We start from the raw sequence: 27,433 nt of genomic DNA, 5'->3' as shown, positions 1-27,433 counted from the left end.
TGCGGCGTCTGAGCATGATGTTTGGTGTCACACTGTGACCCAAATCTCTGATCAGTCCCTGAGCAGTCAAATCACTGTACTCAATCAGCTGTCACACACACACACACAGGACTTATTCTGTTTCTGAAAGTTCAGCTTTAATGTCACCACCTGACTCATCTTTTATCAGCTCAGTTGTTAAAGCCGGTTTGTGTGAGTGTGTCTCTTTTGTGACAAAGCTGAGTCACCCATGGTAACATCTCATTAGTGAGGTTGAGATGACAGACAAAAGGGACAGTTTTTTTTTTTTAATCCAAATTGGATGATGTCACTTTATTTCAATAAGCAACACTGAAACTACATACAAGTAACAAAATACAGTACATTATCAATCTGGCATTAATTTACAGTAAGTGCAAAATACAACACATTATAAATAAACTCCTTAAAGAACTTAATCGTCAATAGCTTACAACTGGTAATCGTAGCACTTAGGGGTCGACAGACGACACATTAGGCAGGGATGAGAGCGAAAGGACGACGAAAGAGAGAAGGACATAAAAGGCTAATATTAATGTCTTTGTTCAAAACACAGACATGAACAAACATCACATCCTTCTGTCAGTTTCCATCAGTTGAGCTCTACCCTCCATCATTTTAGCCACATAGACATAAAGAGTCTTTCACTTCATCTGCTGAATGTCCAGTCCATTTCACAGGCTGACAAACTGAGCTCAGTCATGGTCTCATGGCAGTGCAGAAACACCTCTCATGTACACCAAGGTGGATGTGAACACACTGAGGGCTGGGTTTGAACCGTCCAACATTTAGCCCTATAGATTCAGGCTTCCCTCCAGCCTGTGTCCACATATTTTGTTCTCCAGGCTGTAACTTGTTCACCTGCTCAAAGGTTTAGTGTAGAGTTTTAATAAACAAGTGTCTGTCGGGCTCCTACAGCACAGAGAGATCATGGCAGGACTTGGATTTTAGCCAGAATGCCACACTGGGATTGTTCTTAGCCACCACCTTGTCGAGGAAGCGTTTGGCCTTCATAGGAAGGCTCTCTCGGCGTGTGTTACAGCTTTTGTGCCTGCGGCGCTTGTTGGCTTCCTTGGAGTCTCGGCGCAGACGCAGCTGTCGCACTATGCCACGAAAAGCCTCCCAGACGTTGTGCTGCATGGCGGCTGAGGTTTCGATAAACTTGCAGTCAAACACAGCAGCACAGGCACGGCCATCTGAAACAGAAAGTCAAACATCAATTACCTACATATATGAGAAAATGAGAAAAACCTCACAGTAAACAGTGTTCATCACACACAAAGAGACAGGGATTGTGTCTCCTCACCACTGACTGACACCTCTCTGCGTCGCACCAGGTCACATTTGTTCCCCACCAGGATGATTGGTGTGTGCTGGGCAGGACGGAAGCGGCGCAGAGTTATCCGGAGCTCCGAGGCTCGCAGGAACGAGGCCCGGTCAGTTACAGAGTACAGCAACAGGTAGGCATCACCTGTCTGCATGTAGCACTCCTGAGCCCATTCACCGTCAGTCTGCAAAGACAAACACACACATTTAGATACAGGATTTACAGACAGTGTGCGCTGGCATACAGGCGGACCTGAAGGCATCTCACCTCTGCATCCCATGTGTCAAGCAGAGTTATAGCCGCAGGCTCTCCATCCACTTCAATTGTCTTTTCACACACTTCATCTGAAATTATAAGAAACACAAGAAAAACTTATGTTGACAGCAATGTATTGGACATAATTATGCTATCAAAATAAGTACAGTACTATGATATTATTATAGGAATTTAACAAGTGTATGGCGCTCAATACTGAGATTATAGAGACCTTTAGATTTTATGGCTTTTTATTTTAAATATCTAATATTGTCTTTTATTATGATAATATGCTAGGTTTTTTTTATTTATCTATAGGGATTTGGTTTGTTTCCATCTAAAATGTATTATACAATAAGACACATCTGTCAATAATAACAGTATAATAAGTTTCAGTATCGTTATCATCTTGTTCTCACCTCCACACAGCTCGCAGTCATCACTGTCCATGCTGTCAGCTGCTCCGGCGAAGATGCTGGCGAAGGCTGTCTTGCCGACCCCGCTGGCCCCTAACAGCACCACCCGGTACGGGCTCCCGGGTTCCGCTGGCTCCCCGGCGGAGTCGGAGGAGATGAACGAGTCTGCGGACGACCAGCTCCCGCGGCTCCCGTCCGACTCCCCGGCGGAGCTGGTGCAGGATTTGGAGCGGGAGATGCAGGCGGGGACCCGGGCCAGGAAGCTGTCCGGGAGCAGGTGACTGCCGGGGTCGCAGATGCTCCACCGGTGGAACTCGGTCTGCAGGCGGAGGCTGTGCCGGCGCACACTGGAAAGCATGGTGCCGGCGACACAATTAGGATGAACTGGATTTACCGATTAAAACGTTTTTCAAGGTGGTGTTTTAACCTCTATTCTCACGGGGAAAACACCCGAGAAAAGAGTCGATTTCTTCAGCTAAACATCAAAAAGGTGCCGAGAGGAGAGTGAAGTAAGTATAAGTGAGTGCTTGAAGCAAAAGATGAAACTCAGAGTTCAGATGCAAAGATCCCGCATTAAAGACTAAGTTTAATTCAGGCATTGCAGAAACATTTGGTTGGTAAATCCCGGAGCGACGTTTACAGCTGGTGACTTCTTGGTGTGTCTGCTGCCGTCTGTCTCAGTAATCTCCAGCTGAGTGTGTCTCTAATGCTCGGATGGGGTTTCCCTGCGGTTTATATAAAAAGGAGGAGGGAGGAGGGGGGGTCACACAAGTGGAGCATGAGTGTTTACTGTGATATGGGGGGTATTTACTATTTTGACTCACTGCTCGGATTGTGTTTACACCAAAAGGCTACTGAATTGTGCAACAGGGATATAGAACTTTAACTAAAAAAAAGCCTCTTTACAGTATATACACGGTCTTCCACTTAGAAATGAAAAAATTGACTTCATAAAAAGTTGGAAGTTGACTGGTGCAGCACCAACCAGGTCTGAAAAGTGCAAAAAGAAGTTAGATTGCATAGAAAGAGAAGTTTATGGTCTCAATCGCTAGTTTCAAGTCTTCTTCAATACAGCATGATGTTCATTTTTAAATGATGGTCCCGTTTAGAGTAAAATAGACGATAAAGCAGGGTATGCTTTAGGACGGGGTTACCTTGCGATTGACAAGTCGTTACCATGGTGACCTGTCAATCCGGATAGCAGCATTCGGTTTCTGGTAAGTATAAACTAGCACAGCATAGCCAGGTGCAGTCAGGTTGCCAGTATAAGGAGGCCTGCATTGCATCTTCGGGTTTTCAGATCCTCTGGTCCACCCTCTCGTCCAAATATGGTCACTTCTGGCTCCAAAAAAACAAGATGGCGACGGCCAGAATGCCAAAACCCCAGGCTTCAAAACAGCAGTCCACAAACCGACGGGTGACAATGTCCACTTCTTTTATACAGTCTATGGTCTGGTATGACCAGTTTGTTGGCTAATGTTAGCTTTATATGCAAACTTAAGCAAACAAATTGCTGTTTAACTGACATAACTAAGTCAGTTTGCTCACTTTATTACTCTTCTCGCTTGTGCGGCCCTTACAATAACTTAGCAATTTAGCTAAATGCTAAAAAGTAGTTTAGCTAACTGTCATTTAGCTGCAGCGGCTGCTGTTCAGCGAGTTAGCCTCGCTTGAAGTACAATAAAGAGGTACTCACATTACCTAACATATACTTAAAATAAGTTTCATACAAAACCCTCAAATATTCTGATGTACAGATTATTTTTACTTTGATTACTTTGTCACAAAAATTTGGAAAAGATGGCAAGATGGACTACTTAATTAGATTTTATGTTGATTAATCCATTAAAACATAATTATATCCATTAAAGTATATATTTTATCAGCAATTTTGGACTCTGTATGCACTGCATTCTGGATGTGGTTTATATTAATTTGTGGTGCTTTGTAAGCTCATTCAGGCCAGGCCTAGCAGTGATAGTTGGTCTGAGAGAACGTCCTTGAGAAAAACATTCAGGTAAAAAGAGCGAGAAAGAAATACAGAGAGACTGAGAGAGATAAAGAGCAGGGTCCTTGACATCATGTATCTGCTGTTCTCTGGCCTGAAAAGGCAGCTTTAAGTCTGTGGGAAAAAACATCTAGACATCTGTTCTGTACAGGTTGTCTTGTAAAACTACTCTATTCTCAATTTTTTTTTCTGTCTAACATATTAACAGCTCGTGTTACACACTGTGACAGTGTTTTCTGGACTCAACATCTGTGTCGCAATGTTCAGCAACAAATTGAAAAACTTGTTTTGCTATCGGCATTGTTCTTTCCACCTACATTTCTGACAGTCAGCTGTATGCAACATGAGGTTGTCAAGAGAAATTCTGAAAGTCTCTAAAACAAATCACTAAAGAAGATCAGTTTGGTGGATACACAGATAAAGAGCCATTACAAAACCTAATCACAAAATTAGTCCTGGGATGCACTGAACGTCACAGGCTCCAGAGATGGTGTTTAAAAGGTTTTTGAGGTGGAATTTCCATTTAATCTTTCAAGCTGGAGCTGCAACAATAAGTTGATTAATTGATAAGTCAAACCACTGAAAAACAACATTTTTTCATTTAAGTCAATCTTTCAAGTCATTTTTCAAACCAAACATTCCATCTTACAGCTTAATTGTAAAGATTTGCTGCTTTTCTTTGTCTAATATGTATAATATAATAATATCTAATAAATATATATATTGTATCATATAAACAGAATATATTTAGGTTTGGTCAAACTAACAAGCAATTTGATGCTATCACCTTGGGCTTTGTGCATGTTTCACTATTTTCTGACATTTTAAAGACCAAACGATTAATTGATAAAATAACCTGCAGTTTAATTGATAATAGTCTTTAGTTGTAGCCCAATTTCAATGTGAATACATCTACTCTGCAATAGAGGCCAAATTAGAGGCTGATTTAGTTTGTATATGAATTATTCAATAATTTATGTCTCTTAAGAATTCAATTTAATTATGTTGGCAGATTTCTGTGCAGGTGCCAACAAGAATAACTGATCCAAACCTCTGCTGCTGCCCGTCCAACCTGACAGATGATTAACAGACATGCTAGATTACAACTTGGGCCAATAAAGAAAGCATGAATTATTCACAAATCCTATTTCCTCCTTTCTTGAACACTAGGTTGGCAAACAGCTGCTAAAGACCACATATTAAGAAACAGTATTTGGTAGATTATTTGAATTCACAAAACTGGATTAATAATTTTCATTGACGATTTCCAGGAGCATCTCCAAGATAAAAAGGCAGACATGTTCTTGTCTCACTGGCACTAAAATGAATGAAGGAGTGTCAGACAGACGTTGTCAGGGCTCCAAGGTGAAAGATACAAGGTGTGGCCTCAAAACGGATAGAGTTTTATATCAATTGAATAAACAAACCCTGGCACATTCATAGCAGATTTATTAGCTGTACTTCTGTGACTGTTGGGAGTGAAAACAATGATATCTAACATGCCTGGCATCTGCGTTATCTGTTGTGTCTTTTCAGTGAAGGAGACATTGCTTCTTATCAGAAGTTGCTGAATAAAAGCTTTGGGAATAAGCTTAGGTTGTAGGAGATCTACTGCTGGCAGCACCAGCATGTTGTTAATGGGTTGGAAACCACTAGTTGGTATTTTGTGAATGATCTTACAACGTACACAAATGTCCAGAGAGACCCTGAATCACATCACACACTCCCTCAACTTGTACACATCAGATATTCATTTGCCAAAGCACTTTGTTTGCGTTCGTGTGTGTGTGTGTGTGTGTGTGTGTGTGTGTGTGAGAAAGAGGGAGAGTTATTACAGTGATTGTGGGATTATGCTGCTTTTTCGGCTGTTGTTTTTCCAGGCCTTCTGTATTGGGCTGTGGCCTCATCCGCGGGACCTGCTGCTGTGTATTACTGCTCTGATCTGATCTTCCTGATAGATGATTGGGCGACATTAAATCCTTGTTAAGTGCTGGAGCGGGACCAGAGTCAGGAGGAGGGGATGGATGAAGGGGAGAGTTGTGCTCAGGCTTGCTGCAGATTGGCGGGGTCATGGTGATGGCTATAGATGTAAACTGAGTGTGAAGTGACCTCTTTCTTTCTCTTTCTTTCACTGAATGTCGAACATACTCTGTCTCATACAGTTAGTCAGACAGTTGTGATATGGACAGAATAGCCTACATACAAGAGAAACAAACATTACCGTCATAAAGACCACAAAATCAATAGGCACACTGTTTTTGTTTTTCTGAACACTCATTAAAAAAATGTATTTTCTAAAAAGATGAACATAAAACCTGCAGCAGCTCTGATCGTATCTTTGCTGAACTGAATCTGATTCTACCATCTCTTCTGCTATTTGGTTGCGGCAACTTCAAAGAATTCAAAGGTTTACAACATAACAATCAAACCAAATTACTGCCAACTCTGAAGTCGCCCGGGACAGCAAATCTTTGATATTAGTCGAGGGATGAGAATTTAGTCAATACACTGCACTCAAAGTCCAACTATACAGGACACAGTCCATCCAACAGTTGAAATGTCCTTAAGATGCACCAAACTGCAAGATGCAGTCTCTTAAAATCATGAGCAGCCAGTAGTGAGTTTGGGTTTGAGGGGAATTTTCTGACAGATGACCAGTGAAGGCTGTTGTAGCTTGAGAAGGAAGCAGAAGATCTTTATGTTTTCGACCTCAATGTTTTGGCTGCAGTGACCTAGTTTCAGATTACTGTCACTTCTTTTGGTTCAGATGTGAGCCAAGGAGGTAATTACACTATCAACACCTTGATGGTCAATTTTAACAGCACAACCGTAAAGACCACTGCAGCACATGGTCAAGGAGGACAAATCCAAGTCTACATATTCTGTGGATACATAGACACAATACAACCTACATGACTCCTGGCTTTAAGGTAGTGCAGAAAGTTCTGTGGGCATTTGTGCTTTAGTCGCATTTAATTTGTGTTTTCTTTATGTGGATCTAAATGTGTCTGCTAGTTGTATACTTGACAATGTTTATTTACTTTATTCAGCATTATTCTGGAGTTGCTGCACATTTCGGACAATTGATTGCGCTTATTGATGACCGACTTATCAACTGCTGATGGGTGCAATGATGCAACATTCACCAAAATACCAACACCTAGCCTTACACTGCCTCAACTGTGTTAATCTCTCATCTCTTTGCAGCACAGCCCTCCTCCTACCTCTATCTACCTTTGTCATTATCGATTGCGACATTCTGTCATGATTGTTTCTCGAATAATTCATTAATCATTTGATCTATAAAACAGAAAAAAGAGCAACAACAGTATAAAACCCAAAGATATTCAGTTTACGATTATGTGCAAAAAGAACAAAAAACAGCATGAGTATTAAGTAGTGAGATAAAGAGAAATAAATTGAAGGGAGAACAATCTTAATGGTGTGTGGTCTTTATCCACACAAAGAGGTAGCATTATAATATGGGCCTCTGCTTATTTTGGATTAGAATTTATTACTTGATCAGATTTTAAAACAAAATGGAGGACTTTAAAGTATATTGGTCAAAATGTTCTAGCTTCTATGCCCTCTATCTCTAAACCTTTAAAACATCTATAAAGAGAAAAGAACATGAATAACTGAGAGAGGGAATCAGAATATCATATATATATATATATATATATATATATATATATATATACTGAAGGGAGAAAAGTCCAGCAAACTGAGCCTGAACATGCATTTCAAAAGGAGAGTAAGCTGTTTGGATGTTGACATGGAAACCATTGTGCTGCTGAGGATATGTGAACTCTTTGTCCATAATAAAAGGCTATATTAGTCTGCTGAAACTCAAGTGTATCCAGTCTAGTGCCATCAACCTTGCAGACTACATCTTGAAGCCCTGAAGTGCAGACACAGGTCTGCTCAAGGCCTCTGAAGCACAGATCTACTGCCAGTTCTGATGCACATGTATCTTAATATCTCCTCTATGTGCAGCTCAAACATCAATGATTCTGGGACTGATGATGAATGAAATATGAGAAATGTGACCTCAGTTAGGGTTAATACCAGAGGCTTGGCCATCCAGCCTCCACAGTACATTCAGATTTCCACAGAGGTCCTGGGATCACAGGGAATAAACTTCCAATCTATGATTCAGTCTCTCCATCAAAGCAGCTGTATCTCTTTCCCCGCCTCCAGCGGTGGAAAGTCATTCATTCAATCCATACGCCAGGTCTCTGAGCTGTTGGGCTTAAAAAGAGGGATTGGCATTGCAGCCAGTAAGAGCTTTACACAGACAGACAGACAAAATCCACCCCACCAGCACATGGCCTCCGAGCCTGTTAGAGAAGAGATTCGGATCAATGTCCCGCTTGGACGAGTGACACTCGTCTGACACGTGTCCAATACCAGAACCAAAGTGCTGCGACACAACATGTGATTGCTCTGAAAAAATAAACAGTATCTTACACTGCCAAAGCCAGGCCGATGCAGCAGCTGTAAGTTGCTTTGGTGACAGTTGCTTGGGTGACAGTTGCTATGCCACCGCTGGTTTCTGTCTGAGGCTCAAACAAGTCAGTTTCCTTGTCTTGACTTGTGGATTTTGTTATGTGGTAAAGATACAGTTAATTTTCAGCCATGTTAGGGACATTCATGTTGAAAATGTTTAATTTGTCCAATACTTTGATTTATGACTAAACACTCCCATCAGCCTCAGCTGTACTTTGCGTTTAGTGCTAATTAGCAAACGTTTGCTAACTAAGATGGTGAGCATGGTAAACATGTTAAACATTATACTGCTAAACATCAGCATGTTATCATTATCATTGTGAGCAGTACAGCTGAAATGCCCATTAGCCAATAGACAAAAATTAATCAGCAACTATTTTGATAAACCATTAATTATTCAAGTCAAATGTGAATATTTTCTGGTTTTCTTCATGGTTTATGATAGTAAACTGAATATATTTGGGGACTGCTGGTAAAGACATTTTTAAGATGTCCTCTTTGGCTTTCACTATTAGCTGACATTATAAACCAAACAATGAATTGAGAAAATAATTTGTAGATTAATCAAGAACAAAAATAATACTTCCCAAACTGATGAGCATCTAGAGGGCCTACATTGTATTCCACAGAGACCCCTCAGACTATAAATATATGTAATATTCAAGTTCCATATGAGGCTGAAGACTTTTTTGCCGTAGGACTGAAACTAACAGCTTAAGTTCACACCGTGGCCCCAGAGAAACAACAGGTGTCTGCATAATCGCCACGCTGCCTCCAACAAGCCCCACACACGCTGATGGGCCACAGAGCAACAATTGTCATATGTATAAAAGGGAAAGCTTAACATCCCAGAGACCCATTTATTATACAACAAAGTTATTTAACAATCACGCAGAGGGGTACTCATCCAATAAATAATAATTACCCTGTTTATGCAAAGACACATTGTATTGGCACCGAGCACAAATCGTGTGTGAATTCAGGGCGCGCACACGGAACGACATAACTCCCACGCAGCAGCTTTGTGTTGAAGAGCATGAACAGACCAGTGTTATCCAAAATAACAGACTGAACAGATCACAGTATGGCCCACATCAAAAAATCACTAAACAATAATGTATAAGGTCACTACATCAGATATATAAATGTGACATTATAGCACCAAAATTCAGGCTTAAGATTTACCTTTATTCAGCTCTGGATGGCATACTCACTGCACAGACTGCCATGAACTAAATAATTTTGTATGGATGGTTGTATACACATTCTCTCTATACCTACCCAGGCTGTGTCACCTAAACATGTCCCAGAACAACATAAATCCTCTAATTGACACAGTAAATATTGCTCTAGATGGACACGTACGTACAGTATGTGGATATAAAACATACCTGGCACACAAACACTTCCAGTCTGCTACATTCGTACATGCATCTCACATGCTACGCTTCCCTTAGAATGAATTCTTCAGTCAATAACAAATGTTCAACTCCTTAAAAACTTGTTTATTAAGCACAGTCCTTTTGAATTTCATTTATTTAATGAAGTTTTACGGTAAACATCTTTGAATAAATAAAGAAAATATTCAAGACGAGACACAGAATCTCACAAACAATGTCACTTGAAACTGTTGGAAACTGTATTGCTGTTGTTAGCAGCAACTGTTGATTGTTAAGTCATATGTTGTAGCCAGGCTACAGACAAAGTCCAGAGAGGCTGAAGACAAACATGTAGAAGAAATATATGTGTGTGTGAGTCATCTATATCTAGAGTGTAATCTAGTGTGTGTTTGTTTTACTGAGCTGTGTGAGAGATGGTGGTCTGGAAGGCGAAGGTGATGTGGTTTCGTGCGTGATCGAGGTAGGGGTCTGAGAAGGTGTGTGTGTCACCAGAGAAATGTCTCCACTGCATCAGCTCGGACATGCTGAGATGCTTCTGCGCCGCTCCCCCGCGCTCACCCTGACGACCGAGCTGGCATGGCCTACCAGAGACCTGCTCCTCTTCCTCTAAGACAACTGAGAATGAAGAAAAAAGTGAGTTAAAGAGCCTCAGAGAAGTCAAACACTGGTGTCTGTGTGTGGGGCGTCACTTACTCTGGACTGAACCGTCCATGCTGCAGCTGCAGTTCAACAGGTCGTGTGTCAGAGAGGGCGTGTCCGTCAGGCTGAAAAGATCTCGCAGTTCACTGGTGCTGAAGCTGGTGTGCTCTGCCCCTTTGCCCAGGTCAACCACCGTCCCAGAGAGCCCCTGTTTGGACACCTGCCTCTGGAATATACGTTCCTCAATAGTGCCTGCGAGGGAGTAAAACACCGGCAGACATAAAACTTCCCATCAGTCTGATTCATGGTATGTTGAACATTCAGGCTCATTGTGTGTGTTTGTTTATTCTGACCTGCAGTAAGGAGACGATAGATGTGCACAGTCTTCTTCTGTCCATCTCTCCACACTCGAGCCATGGCCTAGACAGGTAAAGAAGTTAAAGACACACATGCATACAGCACCACCTGGTGGACGTATATGAGTGTGACACAGTCTGATACAGTGCTTTCACACCTGTAGTCCGCTTCATTTGGTCCAGAGGAAGGACAAAAAAAAGACGATCCATAGATTTTTAATTATGGCGCGGTTCATGTTCACACTGACTTTTTATATACAAATCATGAGCTGAAAGCATGAAGTCACATGGACTGACCTATACAGATCACTTCCTTAACAGTTCACATCTAGCAGATGATTTAATAGTAGTTTAGCTTAGGCAGTTAAATCAAACAAGACAGTGTTACAGATTTCTTACTTGTCTGTGAGTGTGTGTCTTACCTGAATGTCATTGGCAGGGTTCCAGTCAATATCATACAGCACCAGGTGGGAAGCACCCACCAGATTAAGCCCCACCCCACCTGCTTTGGAGCTCAGCAGAAACAGGAAGTTCTGAGAGTAGGGACTGTTAAAACTGTCAACCAGCCGTTGTCTCTGGTTAGTGGGGGTCCGTCCGTCAAGTCGGCAGAAGGTGTAGCCCATGTGTGTGCACAAGTCCTGGAGCAAGTCAAGTGTCTTAGTATAGTTGGACACTACAACCACCCTGCAGGAGCACACATACTTTGTCAGAATATATGGACAAAAATACAAACACCTGAGACACACACACACACACACACACACACACACACACACACACCTGTCTGAAGGGCTGAGTTGTCTGATGGCGGTCAGCAGGTTCGACAGAACCAGGAGTTTTCCAGAGTCAGCAGTGTTGAATCCACCTGAAGAGTAGGATTCTGGGAAGAGCTCCACCAGGCCCTCGTATAAAGATGTCTCCACTGAACCACGGTCTGTTCTTTCCTATAAAACATAACACAGTACTCACAGCTAAATCTCCAAACACTAACATATAATACTGACTGACTACTGAGTTCAATAAAAAACAACAACATAAGGCTAAGAGACGACTGCCTTAGAAAGATGCAGGTTTTACTTCCCTACCGACTAATAGAGAACTTAACCTTGACAGTGGAGTGGAGCAGACCAGGGTGGTTACAGAGCTTCTTCAGGGCAGTGATGCAGGCCAGGTGTGTGTGAGTTTGCGTGGAGCCTTGAAGGCAGGCTCTGAAGACTCGATGGCAGAGGAGGTGCTTGTACAGCTCTCGCTGCAGAGGGGACGGGTCGCAGAACAACGTCCAGTCGAGACGAGGAGGCAGATAGCGGTTGATGATCTCCTGCGTCCGTCTGAGGATGAACATGCCAGTCAGGCGAGAGAGCTCCGCTGCTCGCTCTTCTCCCAAAGCTCTCTCCTCCTGTTGGCAGAGGCAGGTAGCTTTAATGAGATAAAGTTGTTGATATGTGTCAAGTGACTACATAGAAATGAGGAAACAAGGGGGACAGAGGTAGTGTTACCTCTGTGCAGGAAGGCTGTCTGGAGCGTAGAATGGGCTCCTCATACACTTTCCTATATGCAGTGGACGACCCGAGAATCCCTGGGTTAACAAACTCTATGATAGCATAGAACTCCTGCAGGTCATTCTGTACTGGGGTGCCTTCAAAACACAAAGACAATTTATTATAAAACCTTTACAAGAAGGTGTCAGAGACTCCTTAAAGATTCCCCGTCTCTTTCTGTTAGGAGTATCTCTGTATTTCAGCTGTGAAGGTGTGCACCTGTTAGTATGACCCTGCGGTTACAGCTCAGGCTGCTGAGGGCTGAGGACGTTTTGATGCTGCTGTTCTTTAATCTGTGGCCCTCGTCACAAATCACAAGACCAAACTCCACTTTTTGGACCTGAAAAAACAAAGAAAATAATACTAAAACTAAACAAAAAGATGATATAAGCAGATTTATTTACATGCACAGTTGACAGCGAGACCCAAGGTGAACGTACCTGCTCCAGGCAGCGCAGCAGCATTTCATAGCTGATCACAAGAACGCTGTGCAGGGGGGATAACACAAACTGCTCTATCCTGTGGTCCTATACATATGTCAACAAAGAATGTATATTAATGACTTAATACATGCTAGATTATGGTAATGAAGTAGTGAATTAGACCAGGAAAAGTCATAAATCAGTGTGGAATAAGATATAAATCAAAGGAGGAATGCGACAAAAGCACAGAGGGTCAAAACAGAAAACAGCAACAAGCAGGTTTAAAATAATGTTTTCAAAAGAGTTTAATTTAACATAAAGATAAGGAGCTATCTTAAGAGTATTTCCCCTTCTCCCCTCACCTGATCCACAGTGAAAACGCTGATCCTCTCACGGCCCAGCCACTTGTTAAACTCTGCACCCCAGTTCTGCACGAGGCTGCCTGGGGTGACCACAAGGACACGCTTAGCGACTGGTTTCCCACCGTACGCTCCTTGTTTAAGCAGCGTCCAGGACAGCGCCACGCTCTGGAGGGTCTTCCCCAGACCCATCTCGTCAGCCAGGATAGCCCCATAGCGGCCCACAGCTCTGAAGCACACACAATAAAACACATCCATTAGGAAGCGAATAAGGGCTGTGATTACTTTTCATTCCGTTAGGCTAATATAGATTTTTTTTAAACAGCATTTGACAAGATGTGTTACAAGAACAGCTCCATTACCTCATGCCCATGACACACTCATAGAGAAAGAGCAGGCCGTCCCTCTGGTGGGGTCGCAGGTGAGTGGTCAGGTACGGGTCAACAACAACGTCAACCACAGGAAGCCCCGACTTGTTATTAGACCACTGGTGGTTCGGAGAGGGACGAGGCATCACCAGTGCACCTGCAAGAGATCCAGAGTCCCTGAGTATGCATATACACAATGTTTGTATATGAAGAAATGTGAAAAGTCAAGTCATTGTAACAAACCACAAGATGTCATAAAAATGTCCAAAATAAAAATTAGGACACATTTTGAGTAAGCATTAGTGTTATTTTTCATCAGAGGAAATTGTCTATCAAATTCTAGGAACAAACAAAGAAAAAAAAAAGATATATTTCATTAATTGCAGACTTTTTAGAAAAAGTCTTTACACAACAAATTATACAAAGAATATTTCAGAACACAAGCAAAGCTATTGATGAGAATTACCTCATTCCAATAAATGAAGTTCCTGATTTAATCTGAATACCTGTAGCCAGTGGGTCATGCCGCGGTCTGCAGGTTTGTTCCTCCTCTGGTTTGGATCCTGGATGATCTGCTCTCCCCAACATTGTTGGGGGGCAGAAAGGCTTGGACCCCAAGCGACGAGAGGGAGGCGGAGCTGACTTTGCGTGTGGCCCCTCTTTCTCTACTTGGACCTCTTGGAAACAACGTCCCCTGGCGAAGTCCTCAGCAGAAATTACCCCCATCACCTCCACCTCCTTCCCTCCAATCATCAGAGTCTCTCCCTCAGACAGGGAAGCCAGCACAGACACCTTGTAGCCACTTCCTACACACACACACACACACACACACACACACACACACACACACACACACACACACACACACACACACACACACACACACACACACACACACACACACACACACACACAGAACTCATGACCGTGTATATTGGGAGAAATTATCTAATATTGACAAACTATTTTAAATGTTTTCCCTATGCTACAGACAGTTTCTGCTCATAGTTTTGATTTTTACAAACCGCAACTTTACTGTTTTGGTTCACTCTCACCTCTCTCGTAAGAGTCATTTTCGGCCGCAGCAGGCAGTTATTTTCAGGGGGAAAAAAACAACAACTCTAAAATCCACTGTACACTACCTGCCCAGCACCAAACAGCAGACATACAAAGTTAGCATCTAGCTAGTGAACATGGTGTAATAATCAGCAGCTAAAGAGTAAGATATCTCCTTCAGGTGTGTAAATATTGGATTTACATTCGTCTACATTCGATTTACAATGCTACTTGTCTGCTCGATGACTTTAAACATGTTCACTATATTTACTTAAAAGGTTATAATATGTCAATGTTGTGTTCACAGCTTGTTTCTGCTGCCCCCGGTGGCCAAAAGAATCAGTTGACAAATGTTAAAAATTGAATTACCAAATTTAAATGAATGAACCCATTACCACTTTATGAATAATGTAACACATTAAATACAATCAGTTCCTCAAGTACAAACAATTTGCTCCATCAGTCACTTTTAAAGGTTAAGCTTAAAGAACAACTTGACTCCAGCTGACACATGGATGTTTGTATTGTTCGCATTTCTGTCCTTGCTGCAGGGGTAAACAAGTGTACTCAAGGTGTAGTAACTACACCCACACATCACTGTTGGGTGTGGTTACACGTGCAACAGAGCTCACTTCAGATAAGAGGAGGCACAGTCTTGATACTTTGATACTTGATGTTTCCTACCGGAAGCCTTGGTATTAAATTACAAGTTACTTGTTAAAGCTTTGCCGTCACATGCAATATGGGCTGCAGTCACACTGCTCCTTCACCCACAAGATGAAAACATGACAATAAGTAAAAAACTAAATGGAACTTTTGTCTCCGTCTCACCCTTGGCAATGTCCTTGCCCTCCATATCTTTGAGTGTGGCTGTGCGTCCTCTTGTAATCAGGACTGCATCGCCCTCCCAGCGCTTGTGTTTCTTCTTACTGGCCTTGCACCACATCACGCTGAGGTAACGCACTCCATCCTGACTGCAGCCAGAGTCTGAGCCTACAGCTCCAGAAACACAGGCTGACCCCACTGTAGGCTTAGGGGTTTGAGAAGACCCAGGACTCAACTGAGGGTAACCGTTAACTCCTATAACACAAAGACATAAAACACAGTGAAAAACTAAGAGACATCTTAGACAACAACTCACCAGCAGAGGTCCCTGTTGCACCAAGTCTACACAACATACTAGACCTTCTTACCAAGGATGACAGTCCCCCTCCTCATACATTCATGTCTTTGTCACCATGTGTTCCTTTGCTTTTAATGTCGGTAACAATGATAAAGACATGTAAATATAGACAACCTAATTAAGAAAAAAATGTCTTCCTCAGAGAGGCTGAAATTATGAGAGCGGTGTCTGTTCAACATGCAACAAACACAAAACCAGTAGAACATTCACCCTTTTTAATAGAAATAAGTGAACATGTGGACAACACTCGTATACCAACATTACTATACAATCAATGTTGTAGTCACATACATTAAATAACAATAACATCACAAAACCAATTCCACATCTCCCTTCTTTTGATCACTTAACTGGCCATTAATTCAGCAACCAGAGAGGACTTCTGTCCTGAACATGTTTATCTCACTTCTGTGTGAATTCAGGAACTCACAGAACAGGATTTGTCATCATTAGCATCATGTGTTAAGGCCTTCGACAGTTAGACATTTCTCAGTTCCTTAAAAAAAAAGTGTAACTTTGTTGGTTTGGAGTGCTTCTTTTTCATTTCTGACCTACAGGATTTTGGAAAAGTCCCCCTAATGTGGTTATGTAAAAGTGCTAAAAGGAAATGCCTCTTTAGTTTATCACATCTGATTTTTACAGATGTCAGATCAAGTGGAAATTTTCTTTATTGTATATCATCAGAGTAAATGCTGCTACCATAATTTTTCTAACAATCCTGGATAATAAAGATCATTAACAAGATGCTAGAATTCTGAATATTTGTGGCAGATCTTCGCAGGAAAAGCACCATCATGGCACACGTCATACATTACTACTTCCCTTCCAAAACCTGGATTTCACATTTATTTTACCTATTTTGGCCTCACAGTGTTTGTGATGTGAGCATTTACAAGTTTTGTTGACGTTTTAGTCAATAAGTGAGAGAATGAAGACAGATTTTTAACACTGACAAGCATAAACACAGACTGATGGCAACACAAGTCAGCCTTATCCCACAATATGCAAACAGGCTTTCAGTGTCTGTACGAGGCACTATGTTTCCAAAAGAAATTCAAGTTCTGAAAGAGCTCTCAAACATGAAACAGATAGGTGCGATTGCTCCTCAGCTTTTTCTCCACACTCCTCAGAGCCTCTCCCTTTCTAACGCTGGCCACAGATGTGCGTGTTCATGCTTGTTATAGAGGAATTGGCAGTCCGTGTCTCAGTCGAGCAGCTCTTAGTTTCTCCACTTTGATCTTGGCTTTCAGAAGTTCCTCCTCCAGGTCCTGTTTCCTCTTTAGCCCCTCCCTCTTTTCCTCCAGGTACATGGCAACCTTCCTGTGATTGGCCAACACCAACTCGTGCTCCTCTTTGGCCAGTTGCAGAGGGCGAAACCTGTCGGGCTCGTGGTGAGGGTAGATGTCGTTGGGGTAGAGGTCATGCCGTAAGGGCAGCGGCGAGGTGGAGAGGGGGATGTTAACGGAGGAAGGGGTGGGAGACAGGGACGCTTCGTAATCGTGGACGCTGCCCAAGTCCTGCTCCCCCTCTTGCTCCTGGCCTCCGTCCAACCCTGGCCCAGTGTGTGATGAGAGGATGGGGAGGTCTGGCGGTGGTTTAACATCCTCTTCAGGGTCCAGCTGGACCACCTCATGAGGGATACTTGGGACAGCTGCTGAGTAATCCTGGAGTCCAGCCAGAGAAGAGCTGCTGCCAGGATGCTCAATGGGAGAGTTGTGCTTGCTGTATATTAATCTAAAAATGGAATGAGGGATAGAAATAAGTGAGACTAGAGTGCTTACACAGCATTTATTGAGTGTCTACATCTTGTTTCTGTGAGGTGTGTGACGTTGTTGGTGATAATGCACACTAAATAAATCAATCAAAGGATCAGTTGACTAACAAGAGTAGATGAGGGGAAATTAAGTGATTCACTGAAGTAAAAATAACAAACATATGGTGATTATAGCCTCACAGATAAATACTTTTATCTTTACTTAAATTTTGTTGCTGCTCATCACAGTGAGTAAGCAAGGTCTAATTTATAATCAGTACTTGTCTTAATTTTTTTTCCACCTGAAACTACATTAACACATGAATCAATATAAAAACAAGAGTTGAGTATTTTCTGTGTTAATGCACGTGACCAAAAGAACAAACTATTAACGAGCTGCCAGTAAATAGTGGCAGGACATACTGTATTTTGCTGCTGAGCCTGGCGATGTACAGAGTGTGTGTAATCTGATTGGGCTTTGGAGCTGTGAGTTCAGCCCCTCCCTTCCCTCCTCCTCTACCAGTTGAATCAGTATCATGACTACATACTGCTTTGGAGCTCGCTAAACTCTCACCTGACTGTTGTGTGATCCCATCAGGTCTGTGTTAAAGTATGTGTCTGTGCTCGTAGGTGCATGTCACACTGTACCTGCGCAGTGCCTGGTCCTTTTCGTGGATGGGCACATGGTGAAACAGGTGAGGGATCATCTCCATAATTCTCCTGGTTGGCTCGGAGATGCTCGCTCTGTACTCTGGCTGGGCGTGTCTCCGCTGCATCACTTCCTGCTTGGCCGACTCCTTCAGCCTCTTGTAGAGGGTCCTGAGGCCCTGAGCGGTGCGGTGGGGTCTGTCCCCTCCCAAGGCGTTGTACTGCTCAGCCACAGTGTCCCAGCACTTGTTCTTGTCCACGATGACCGCATGCTTGTTGGTGTGCTCCTCCAGAATGCGGATGTGAGGACGCACCAGCTTCAACAGGTCCAGCTTCTCAGAGAGGGTGAAGTTGGAGGAGCGAGCTTTACCCACCATACTGGACAGAAACACGGAGCTGGACGCCATCTTATAGCATAGCGGGCTCACACAGACCAAGTCAGGCCTGTGGCTGTCACCCTCCAGTAACCACACTGGGTACTGTGGCTCCTCACTCTTCCCACCTGTCTTTTTTTTTTGTCCCTGCTGCTGGCTTCTCTAGGTCCACGGTGATAAAGCTAACACTGGTCTAACTCCCATACATTTCTCATTTTCCTTCTCTTCTTCTTCTCTAAATCAAACATAAGCTATGTCTAACATGTGCATGGCTTCACTACTCCTTGGTTCCCTCTCAGCTATGTTGCACAACAAAAACAGGCTGTGCTGCACACAATAAGAATCAGGCTTAACTAGGCCAGCCTCGTTTAGGCCCCCGCCTACCGCGGAGGGCTTTGGATGAATTCCTCCCAGCTTAGGCTGACGTAGCTAAGCCGCTTAAGCCCAGCCCGACCTACTTACAGCTCGGTCTCTCTAAACCCCAAACCAAGCACAGCACCGAGCACAGCCACACTGCCTCTGTATTATAAACACAAGGATGGCAGCAGAGGCTCTGTGCAACGCACAAACGGAGGAAACAGTCTTAAAACAGTGTATTACAGGTTATTAGGGGTCAAGGGTCTATTTTCCAAAAGTGAGTGACGCTTTGAAATAGCGCTGGCTTAACTAACTGAGTGGGGGAGGGGTTTGAGAGCGCGCTGCTGCGCATGCCCGCAGAGGCACAGCGTTTATGTCCATTTTATGCCATCTGCGGTGACTGCATAAAAGAAATCTCAACTCTACATCAGCAATACTGATTCATGTGATTAAAGCACGTGTTCGGGTCGCGCGTGGAAACGGTGCCGAGGCAGAGGGTGTGTGAGCCGCGTGTTTTCAGGGTGGAAAGCAGAGGCACTAGTTGCTCTTGCATGAGGAGGCAGCGGTGGCTCACTGATCCCGAGCACAGTCCTAATCTGCCCGGCGCTGCCGCTGCACTACCCCGCTAATTTGCATAATGCTGGACCTGCTGTCACTCAGCCTCAACCCGCCTGGTTTAACATCCATCTCCAGTGTGTGTGTGTGTGTGTGTTATTATTAGCCACAGATAGGCAGTCGGGCACTGCTGAATGAGGGAGCGATGTCACTCCTCTTCACTCTTGGCAGCCTCACATGGTTGATTATGTCGAAACTGGTAAAAAACGAAATAAGGGACATTTAACTGGAGCACACTCTTCCTGAATTACTTGCACGTCGGTTCTTAATTATCCAGTGAAAGCAACATCGACCTTGTGTTGTAGTGACGGTGAAGGTTTAATAATGAATCTCGGTGTGTGTGAGAATAAAAATAACACGTGGAGGGAACCCGGCAGCGGTTTTGTGTTTAAGCTGGCAGGGGTTGTGTTAAATTAAAGCAGACTACCTCCTGCCTCTAAAAAAAAAAGGCAACTGAATCAACAACCGTGCGTTATCTCTTGACTGAGAAAAAAAGATTTAGCAGCCGAAGATTATACCAGTGCAGGGAGGAAATCAATCCGTCTAATTGGTAATCAATTGTATGTGGTGGCATCTGAACAGGAGGCAGGGAGAGGATTCAGCGACACATTTTCATATTTTTTCCTAGATAATTTGATGTTATTGTCCATCAGTCAATTTAGTGATTCTAATGTCAGCTAATGCATATAGAATATTTGTGATGGTAATTCTCTGAATAAGCTGTTTCTCAACATGGAGCGCAGTGATTTACACGTTTCCAGCCTGTTTACTGTGTTTACTTTTTGTACAGGAGATGGTATGATATAATGCATGTAATAGTGAGGTAGTTACTACAAGGTGCATTGAAGTATTTAACTGTGCTGGGGTTCTGATCCAATATGGATATCATTTTTTAAGTTATAGTTTTAGTAAGTTAAGGTAAAAAAGAAAATAGGTAATAAAACATGTATACATAAATAGAAATATATGTAAATATAATGTATAAATCAATTGAGAAACATTACTGGCTGAATTATCTAAATGTATTTGGAAATGGTCCTGATCTTGGTTGTTCTAATTAAGCACCTGTAGCAGCAAACATACTGTTTATTCTTCTTACAATTGATGCCTGCACTGTCTTTTTAACATACAGGCTTAATTGGTTGATGTACCAGCCCACCAGCGTTTAATTATCTTGCCAGTTAATATTTTCTTGAATACAAAAGTTAACGTCCTGGACACTTGAACACTCAGCAGTCATCATGGTCATCAAAAGGACAGTTCATGACAGAGAATTTACAAGCTATTATTATTCTGAGGAGTTAGAGAACTAAAAAAACTTAATGATAATTACATCATCAACACACTGAGATCTGTCAGACCCTTTTCCATCATTGCTCTTTCCAGCTTCTGGATGACTTTTTGAGTATCAATATAGTATCAGTGTGCGCTATAAATATGCATTCCCCACACAGTACTTCATACTACCCTACTGCATATTAAAATAGCAGCATTATGATAGCAGGTGATGGACATTCTGGCACATATGACTGTGATTAAGTAATTATCAAGTCATTTTCCTGAAAACGTCTTTGACTTTGGCTAAATAAAACTGTTTAATAAAATATTTGTTGTATTCAGCACCTATCCCAATGAGGTTTTGTGATGTGCACAATCTGCACATGACTATTCTTGCCTGTACTGTCCCAGCCACAAATCTTTGTGTCTTACCTTCTGGTCTGTTGTCTTCTGTGAACTCTTCCGAGCCAGCGTTAGGATGCCCCATCTCAGCTTCATTTTCCTTACTTTCTGTTGCACCGAGAACACGAGCCAAAGCCTTTGACCAGGCTGGAGCAGGCTGGGAAGCTTTGGGCGGGACTTCATACTCTGTTTTATTCTGAGCTGGTGCTGTTAGACTTCTCTGGACCTGCAGGATGAGAAGAGGGTGAGAATTTATAATCTGAGGAAGTTTGAAACATCGCTGCATGATGAACGATGATGATGGGAATCAAAAGAACACTTAGGGATCACACTGTAGGTAAAATGCTGTGAATAATGTACCTTTTCCAGTGCATTGCCCAAACCAAGTTTAGGGGCAAGGGGCTTGGATTCAGCCACGGGACATGAAGTAGATGCTCCAGGAGGCATAAAACGAGGCTTTTTCACTGCATTACCCAAGAGCTGGCTGGGAGCTCCTGAGCGCCGCATTCTACTACTGACAACCCACAATAATATATCTCCTAAAGACAGAAAGCATTAACATTAACACAATAAATAATACTGGCAACGAATTAGGCACTACTCAGTATTTTATCATGTCCATTAACTCAGTGGCCCAGAAACACCCAAAGATCTTTCAAAGCTCTGACAAAATGATAAGAAGATTATTCTTTCCAGAATCTACATTCAGTAATTAATCAGTACAGTGAGCGAATGTGTAAGGGAGACTGCTGGGTTTCACTCTTTGTTGTTCATCCCATCTCACTCAATTTCTTCTTTAGTAGTTCAGTGTTGGTGCCCAGAAAGATGGTTTAGTTACCACCACCACTACTACTACTGTTGTATACATTTAGACCTGCTTAGACACAAGAGAAAAAAAACCATATAATACTTAGAATTAGTGTGTGGTATTATTTCATCTCATTTTATTCAGCTTTGATACACAATTAATCACTTTAAAAACTTATCAGACACACATACCAAACATTGTTTTAGTAACGTTAGCATCTTCACACATACAACTCTATTTCCCCCTATTTTGTGTCACTGTTATTTTGTGCCATTGTCCCAGTCTTCTCCTATATCGATCCTGTGGACAATCATCTAATCGAGTGCTTTGTACCCTTTTCAACATATCTGAAAGCCTTTGACCAGCCACACCTGGTTAACTAGACGTGATCAACACACCAAACTCTAGCTGCATCAACTTCACCAGCGGCAGGTTAGCAAGCTAGCTGACTCGCTAAACAGTCGCTAACGCTGCTGACCCGGTTTAAACTCGGCGGTAATGTCATGTTAGATGTGACACAACGTGTTATACGTACCCACACGAACTACAAGTTGGATGAAAACTGTCACTCAATAAAGAAAAATTGTCTTGTTTTATGTTTTCTTCCCTACGACTCTCGATTCTGTTCTGTTTCTCCCGCTGTATGGTTTGAAGAACGTGATTGGTTGAGCCCCGGTAGTGGGCGTGACCAGGACGAAGGGGGTGCGTTTGGTTTCTAACGTCACACAAATTTACTAGTTACGTCCCTCTTGAACTTCCGCAACCCATCACTCCCTGAGTTCTAAATCGAGCTCACCTTCCCAGGGTGACCCTATCTCACCCATTTAATAACATCAGAAGAAGAAGAAAATCTATAGAACATGAATTGTCATTTGTTTATTTAATGTTTATGTTATTTACCGATACTTTTATTGATATTTATACTTTGATATGCTATACTACAGTATATTTTGTCTTGTTTCCATAACTTGCCTTGACATTACTATACATTTATTTAAGTCATACCAATTGATTTGGAAAGTAAGTACATCAAGTACTCAAGTACTGCACAATTATGAGATACTTGTACTTCATCTGAGTATTAGAATGTATGCATACTTTAATTTCAGAGGGAAATATTGTACAGTTTCTCCATTACATTTATTTAAAGACTTTAAAGAGTAGAATTTTAAAAACCTACAATGAGCATATAAAATGATCAGTAGTCTATGAAATAGTTTACATTAGCTACACTAAAACTTGCAACAACATTGAAATGTAGCCTCCATGTTAATGTATCAGTAAATATAAACCAATAACATAATATTTAATGATATAACACTGGCAGGAGCCATTCCGATACATAATGTGTACTTGATACACAAAGTACATTTTGCTGAAAAGTCTCACATTCTTGTACTTTGACTCATTTCTATTGGTATTGCTCTTTTTTAGTAAGTAAAGGACCTTAATACTTCTTTCACCACTGAGTCTAACGGAAAATAAAAGAATATAAAGGGACTGGGATGAGTCCTGAGATGAGGGTTTGGTTTGCTCTTTGATTTCTGTGGTCTGTGTCATCTGATGTCATGCAGCCTGTAATCCAATCAGAGAAGGAGAGAGTGTAATCCATGTTAATCCCACATCCAGAGAGAGAGAGAGAAACGTAGGATCGCGTGGGTCATTAAGAGAGACAGAAACAGTTGAAGGACAGCAGTAATCTCTGAACCCAGCTTTATTGGTAAAGCAGTGAGGAAAACACACTACAGCAGAATTTGTCTGTTTGTGAGTGTGAGTGTCTCTTCTCCTGTAATTCTGTCTGTCTCTCTGATCTGATCTCGTCTGACAGCTGCCTACCTGTGTCCTGACCCTCGTTGTCAGGGATACCTCTCCATGGAGACGCACTCCCAAAGGTAGGGGAGGGCTTTAAGGGAAAGGAGACCCTCACCTTGATGGAGCAACAAGTCAAGAGAGAGAGAATGAAGAAGGAAAGACCATAGTAGCAGAGAGATAAGGTCACCTGTTGGGGAACAAGAGGAGTGGAAATCAACAGAGAGAAGGAGGAAGGAAGAGCTGGATGAAGTAAAAGCAAATTTGTAAGGTAGGAATATTATTGTCAGAGTTAATAATCAACAAAATAAGAAACAATCGGCAAGACTGGACAAGAGATTATGTCCAACTTTTGCAGGATGGGCTATGATCTGGAGAGATTTGTGGGATATGTGAATGAGGGTCTTCTGTGCTGTGTGTGTCGAGACGTGTTGGAGCGCCCCCTCCAGGCGCCCTGTGAACATGCCTACTGCAGCGCCTGCATCAGCAGCTGGCTGGTCCATCACCACTCCTGTCCTGAGGACAGACTGCCACTGGATGTGGGCAGCCTCAAACCACTGTTCAGGTCTGTCTACATCCCTGCATATTTGTTTTATTATCTCTTCATTGTAATACTTCATTCTTTAGTTTCACACTTTCTTTCTGATATTCAGTGGGGTCACACATGTATACTGCTCTCCGTGCTCACCCTTATTTCTCTAATACTTATTTTTGTCTTGGATGACAGGTACATGCGTAACGACCTGACCCGTCTGCAGATACGTTGTGTGAATGCAGGGCAGGGCTGTGAGGTGGTCTGCTGCCTGGAGAGCCTGCACACACATGAGGATGAGTGCGAGTTTGCCTTCATATCCTGCTCTAACACAGGTATGAAACCTCGCACTGACCACTCATCTAATGTGTCATTTGTTATGATGAGTTTATCTGTGGTGTTTGTGGCTGCTAAATGGTTATCCATGTGGATGTGTGAGATATAAAGGTAATGTGACACCTGTGTGTACGTGTGGGAGCAGCAGGTGGCTCTTTTGTTGTCATGGCTACCCCCCAAACGAATGCACCTATGGGACTTGTCCAGTGCTCCCACAGAACTAACACAAGGTGCATTCAGGGTCAACTTTCCATCACTCTTTAATGAGTGTAAAGTGTGTATGTGTATACGAGCATGTGCTCACAATGTGACTGTGACCTGTTGTTGGCAGGTGGAGAGTACATATGTTACCGTTGTGGTAGGTACAATTATACAGTGTGTGCATGCAGCATGGCTTTTTTTGCAGTGTTTACTAGTACTACAGGCACTAACAGCAACATATAGTTTTACACAAAATTCAACCTGATATGTCTGTTACTGTCTGTTACTGTCTGTTACTGTCTATGACTGCTGTGACCTGTGAGAACTTATGTTTTGTCAGAAATGAGGCATAAAGTGCAGCGGGGAGTATAAAAGCTGGCGTGGTCTACATGTTCAAGGGTGGAAAACAATCACAAGTATTCTCTTCATACCACAGTTGAATACTGTTTTTACCTCTATTGTTTCGAGCACATTGTAAAATTATTAACTCTACCTTCTTGAGGATTTCGCCATGAAATAGTTACAGAAAAGCCAACCTTTATGTTGTGACAAAGTCAATGAACCTTTTAACCTTGTAAGGTAATCTGAGACAGCTTTCTTATAAAGACACAGTGGTAACCACTTTTAAAAGCACCACTGACATGGAGGATTGGTTGTTTGGGTGTCCTCATATTGAATGTGTGACAATATTTAACCAATCTTTGAGATGTGTGATTGTTTCCACTCCTGTGTACTGTGGCTTGTAATTATCGTTTATTTAAAGCTGCATCTGCAAACCAAATGTCCTTCTATAAAATGTTTTGGAAGACTGTCTACCTGGTATAAACGTTTACATATGAACTGAGTATATGATTGGCCTATCCATCTCTGTCCTCTCAGGTTGTCCTGTGCAGGTAGAGAGGCGGGGTTTGGAGGCTCACTTGTCCGAATGTAACTTTCGCAGCAGGGAGTGTCCCAACGGCTGCGGCCATACGCTTCTCTCCATTGACCAATCACAGCATAACTGTGTTGCAGAGCTGCGCACCGAGGTGGAGATGCTCAGGTATGTACAGTGTATGTGTGTGGTTATGAAATATCTTCACTCTCTCCTAATCCTGAACACAGCTACTGTTTGTATTTGTTTTTTTAGATAATACTTTTGTCTCATTGAATATTCACGGCAGGGCAGAGATGCTGTGCAAGGTGGAGGAGGTGAGACGAGAGATGGAGTCTCGGTTGGACTCTCAAAGGAGACACATGGTGCAGAAAGAATCGCAGCTGAAGAACGAGGTGGAGGAGCTCAAGGTGACCTGTCAATCCTTCTCATGTATCTAACTCCTCAGTTTTCAAGGTAACAACAACAGGGCTGAAGTGAAGATTTGAAGTCCTGGCACATTACTCGTGTCCCCATTTAGTTAGAGCTTTAACGCTACATTTACAAAACTACACAACATCTCAGAGAGATATGTGCTTTCTCTCTTCACTCCATCTAATGGCAAGCTACTGCATGATCTTCATCAGCCAATTTCATGGAAATGTTGATGTTCTTATTTCACTTTTCTTCTGAGCACTCTCATCCACGTTGGTTTAAAAGTTGAGAATCAATATAAAAATAATATTATTATATTTAATAAATCGTTTTTTTTCACTTTTTCTAAAGTGGATCTGCTACTTTTAGGAGCTAAATGCTTCATCCACCACTGTTAAGTCTATGTTTTGAACCATGTTGATGGATGTTCAGCAATCTTGCGTCCTCAGGGTCAGTTGTCCCGTGTGATGTGCGACATGCGAGCCCTGTTGGGAGCAGAGCGTCTGAGAAGACAGGAGCTGGCGGAAGCAGAGCTGGAGAAGAGGGAACTGTTGGAGCTTCTCAGAGACCTGCAGCCAACCAGGAGTCAGCATCCTGCCGAACAGACAGCCAGAGACCAGCATCAGGGAGACCAGCCGACACCTAGATGGGAACTACACACCGAGACGACAAGACACCAGCAGAGGGAGGCATCTTTGCATGCTTCCAGTCTATCGCTGCATTCAGCTCAGGCCATAAATATGTCAGGTCCACCTCCATCACCTCAGCTGGGAGAGGGGACGCGCAAGGGTGGTACCAGGAGCCTGACGCTAGACTGTATCAAGAGGAAGAGCCGGGAGGTGACGGTCATCTGAGCAGACTGGACTGGTGGAGATTAGCCAAAACCAAAATCTTTCTTTTTTAAATATTTGGCAGACAGTTTCCAATAAGAGTTTAGTAATCAAAAGGTTTTGGCACGATGAGTTTGTGTAGAGTGTAAATTAATGATTGAAAGAGAAAACAAATAGTCTTCTGTGGAATGAATTATGTTGTGTTTGAAAGAAAACAAACAAAAGTGATCTTTTGACTGTAGGCTTGTATGAAAGTGAACATTCGTTCTTTCTGTAGACTCACCCCCGATCATTTCTGCAAACAGATCACTGTGTGATGTCTCTTGGATTTTGTGTCCATCACGTTTC

General features: G+C 42.5%; 4 protein-coding genes across 4 annotated transcripts; 1 reads left to right on the top strand and 3 right to left on the bottom strand.

The window, feature by feature from the left end:
- Positions 1 to 930: 930 nt before the first annotated feature.
- gem (GTP binding protein overexpressed in skeletal muscle) lies at positions 931 to 2,374 on the bottom strand. The gene is made up of 4 exons (XM_070912460.1): positions 2,020 to 2,374; positions 1,613 to 1,689; positions 1,325 to 1,529; positions 931 to 1,214 (listed from the first exon to the last, which is right to left on the bottom strand). Exons 1-4 carry the CDS (start codon positions 2,372 to 2,374, stop codon positions 931 to 933), a joined length of 921 nt encoding a protein of 306 aa, XP_070768561.1.
- A 7,678-nt stretch (positions 2,375 to 10,052) lies between these two features.
- Positions 10,053 to 21,788, bottom strand: rad54b (RAD54 homolog B). The gene is made up of 15 exons (XM_070912063.1): positions 21,642 to 21,788; positions 21,312 to 21,507; positions 15,503 to 15,751; positions 14,122 to 14,421; positions 13,610 to 13,772; positions 13,251 to 13,476; positions 12,907 to 12,993; positions 12,686 to 12,806; positions 12,425 to 12,564; positions 12,034 to 12,324; positions 11,709 to 11,872; positions 11,351 to 11,612; positions 10,926 to 10,992; positions 10,627 to 10,824; positions 10,053 to 10,548 (listed from the first exon to the last, which is right to left on the bottom strand). The coding sequence occupies exons 1-15, from the start codon at positions 21,786 to 21,788 to the stop codon at positions 10,328 to 10,330; spliced, it is 2,832 nt and encodes a 943-aa protein (XP_070768164.1). The 3' UTR covers positions 10,053 to 10,327.
- Positions 17,033 to 18,662, bottom strand: LOC139290323 (fibrinogen silencer-binding protein). The gene is made up of 2 exons (XM_070912064.1): positions 18,256 to 18,662; positions 17,033 to 17,588 (listed from the first exon to the last, which is right to left on the bottom strand). Exons 1-2 carry the CDS (start codon positions 18,660 to 18,662, stop codon positions 17,033 to 17,035), a joined length of 963 nt encoding a protein of 320 aa, XP_070768165.1.
- A 2,469-nt stretch (positions 21,789 to 24,257) lies between the features above and the next one.
- rnf41l (ring finger protein 41, like) lies at positions 24,258 to 27,109 on the top strand. The gene is made up of 5 exons (XM_070912726.1): positions 24,258 to 24,463; positions 24,626 to 24,765; positions 25,847 to 26,009; positions 26,131 to 26,251; positions 26,705 to 27,109. Exons 1-5 carry the CDS (start codon positions 24,258 to 24,260, stop codon positions 27,107 to 27,109), a joined length of 1,035 nt encoding a protein of 344 aa, XP_070768827.1.
- Positions 27,110 to 27,433: the final 324 nt, after the last annotated feature.

The sequence above is a fragment of the Enoplosus armatus genome, chromosome 9 (genome assembly GCF_043641665.1).
Source record: "Enoplosus armatus isolate fEnoArm2 chromosome 9, fEnoArm2.hap1, whole genome shotgun sequence".
NCBI lineage: Eukaryota > Metazoa > Chordata > Actinopteri > Centrarchiformes > Enoplosidae > Enoplosus > Enoplosus armatus.
This window is presented reverse-complemented; position numbering and strand designations above follow the sequence as displayed.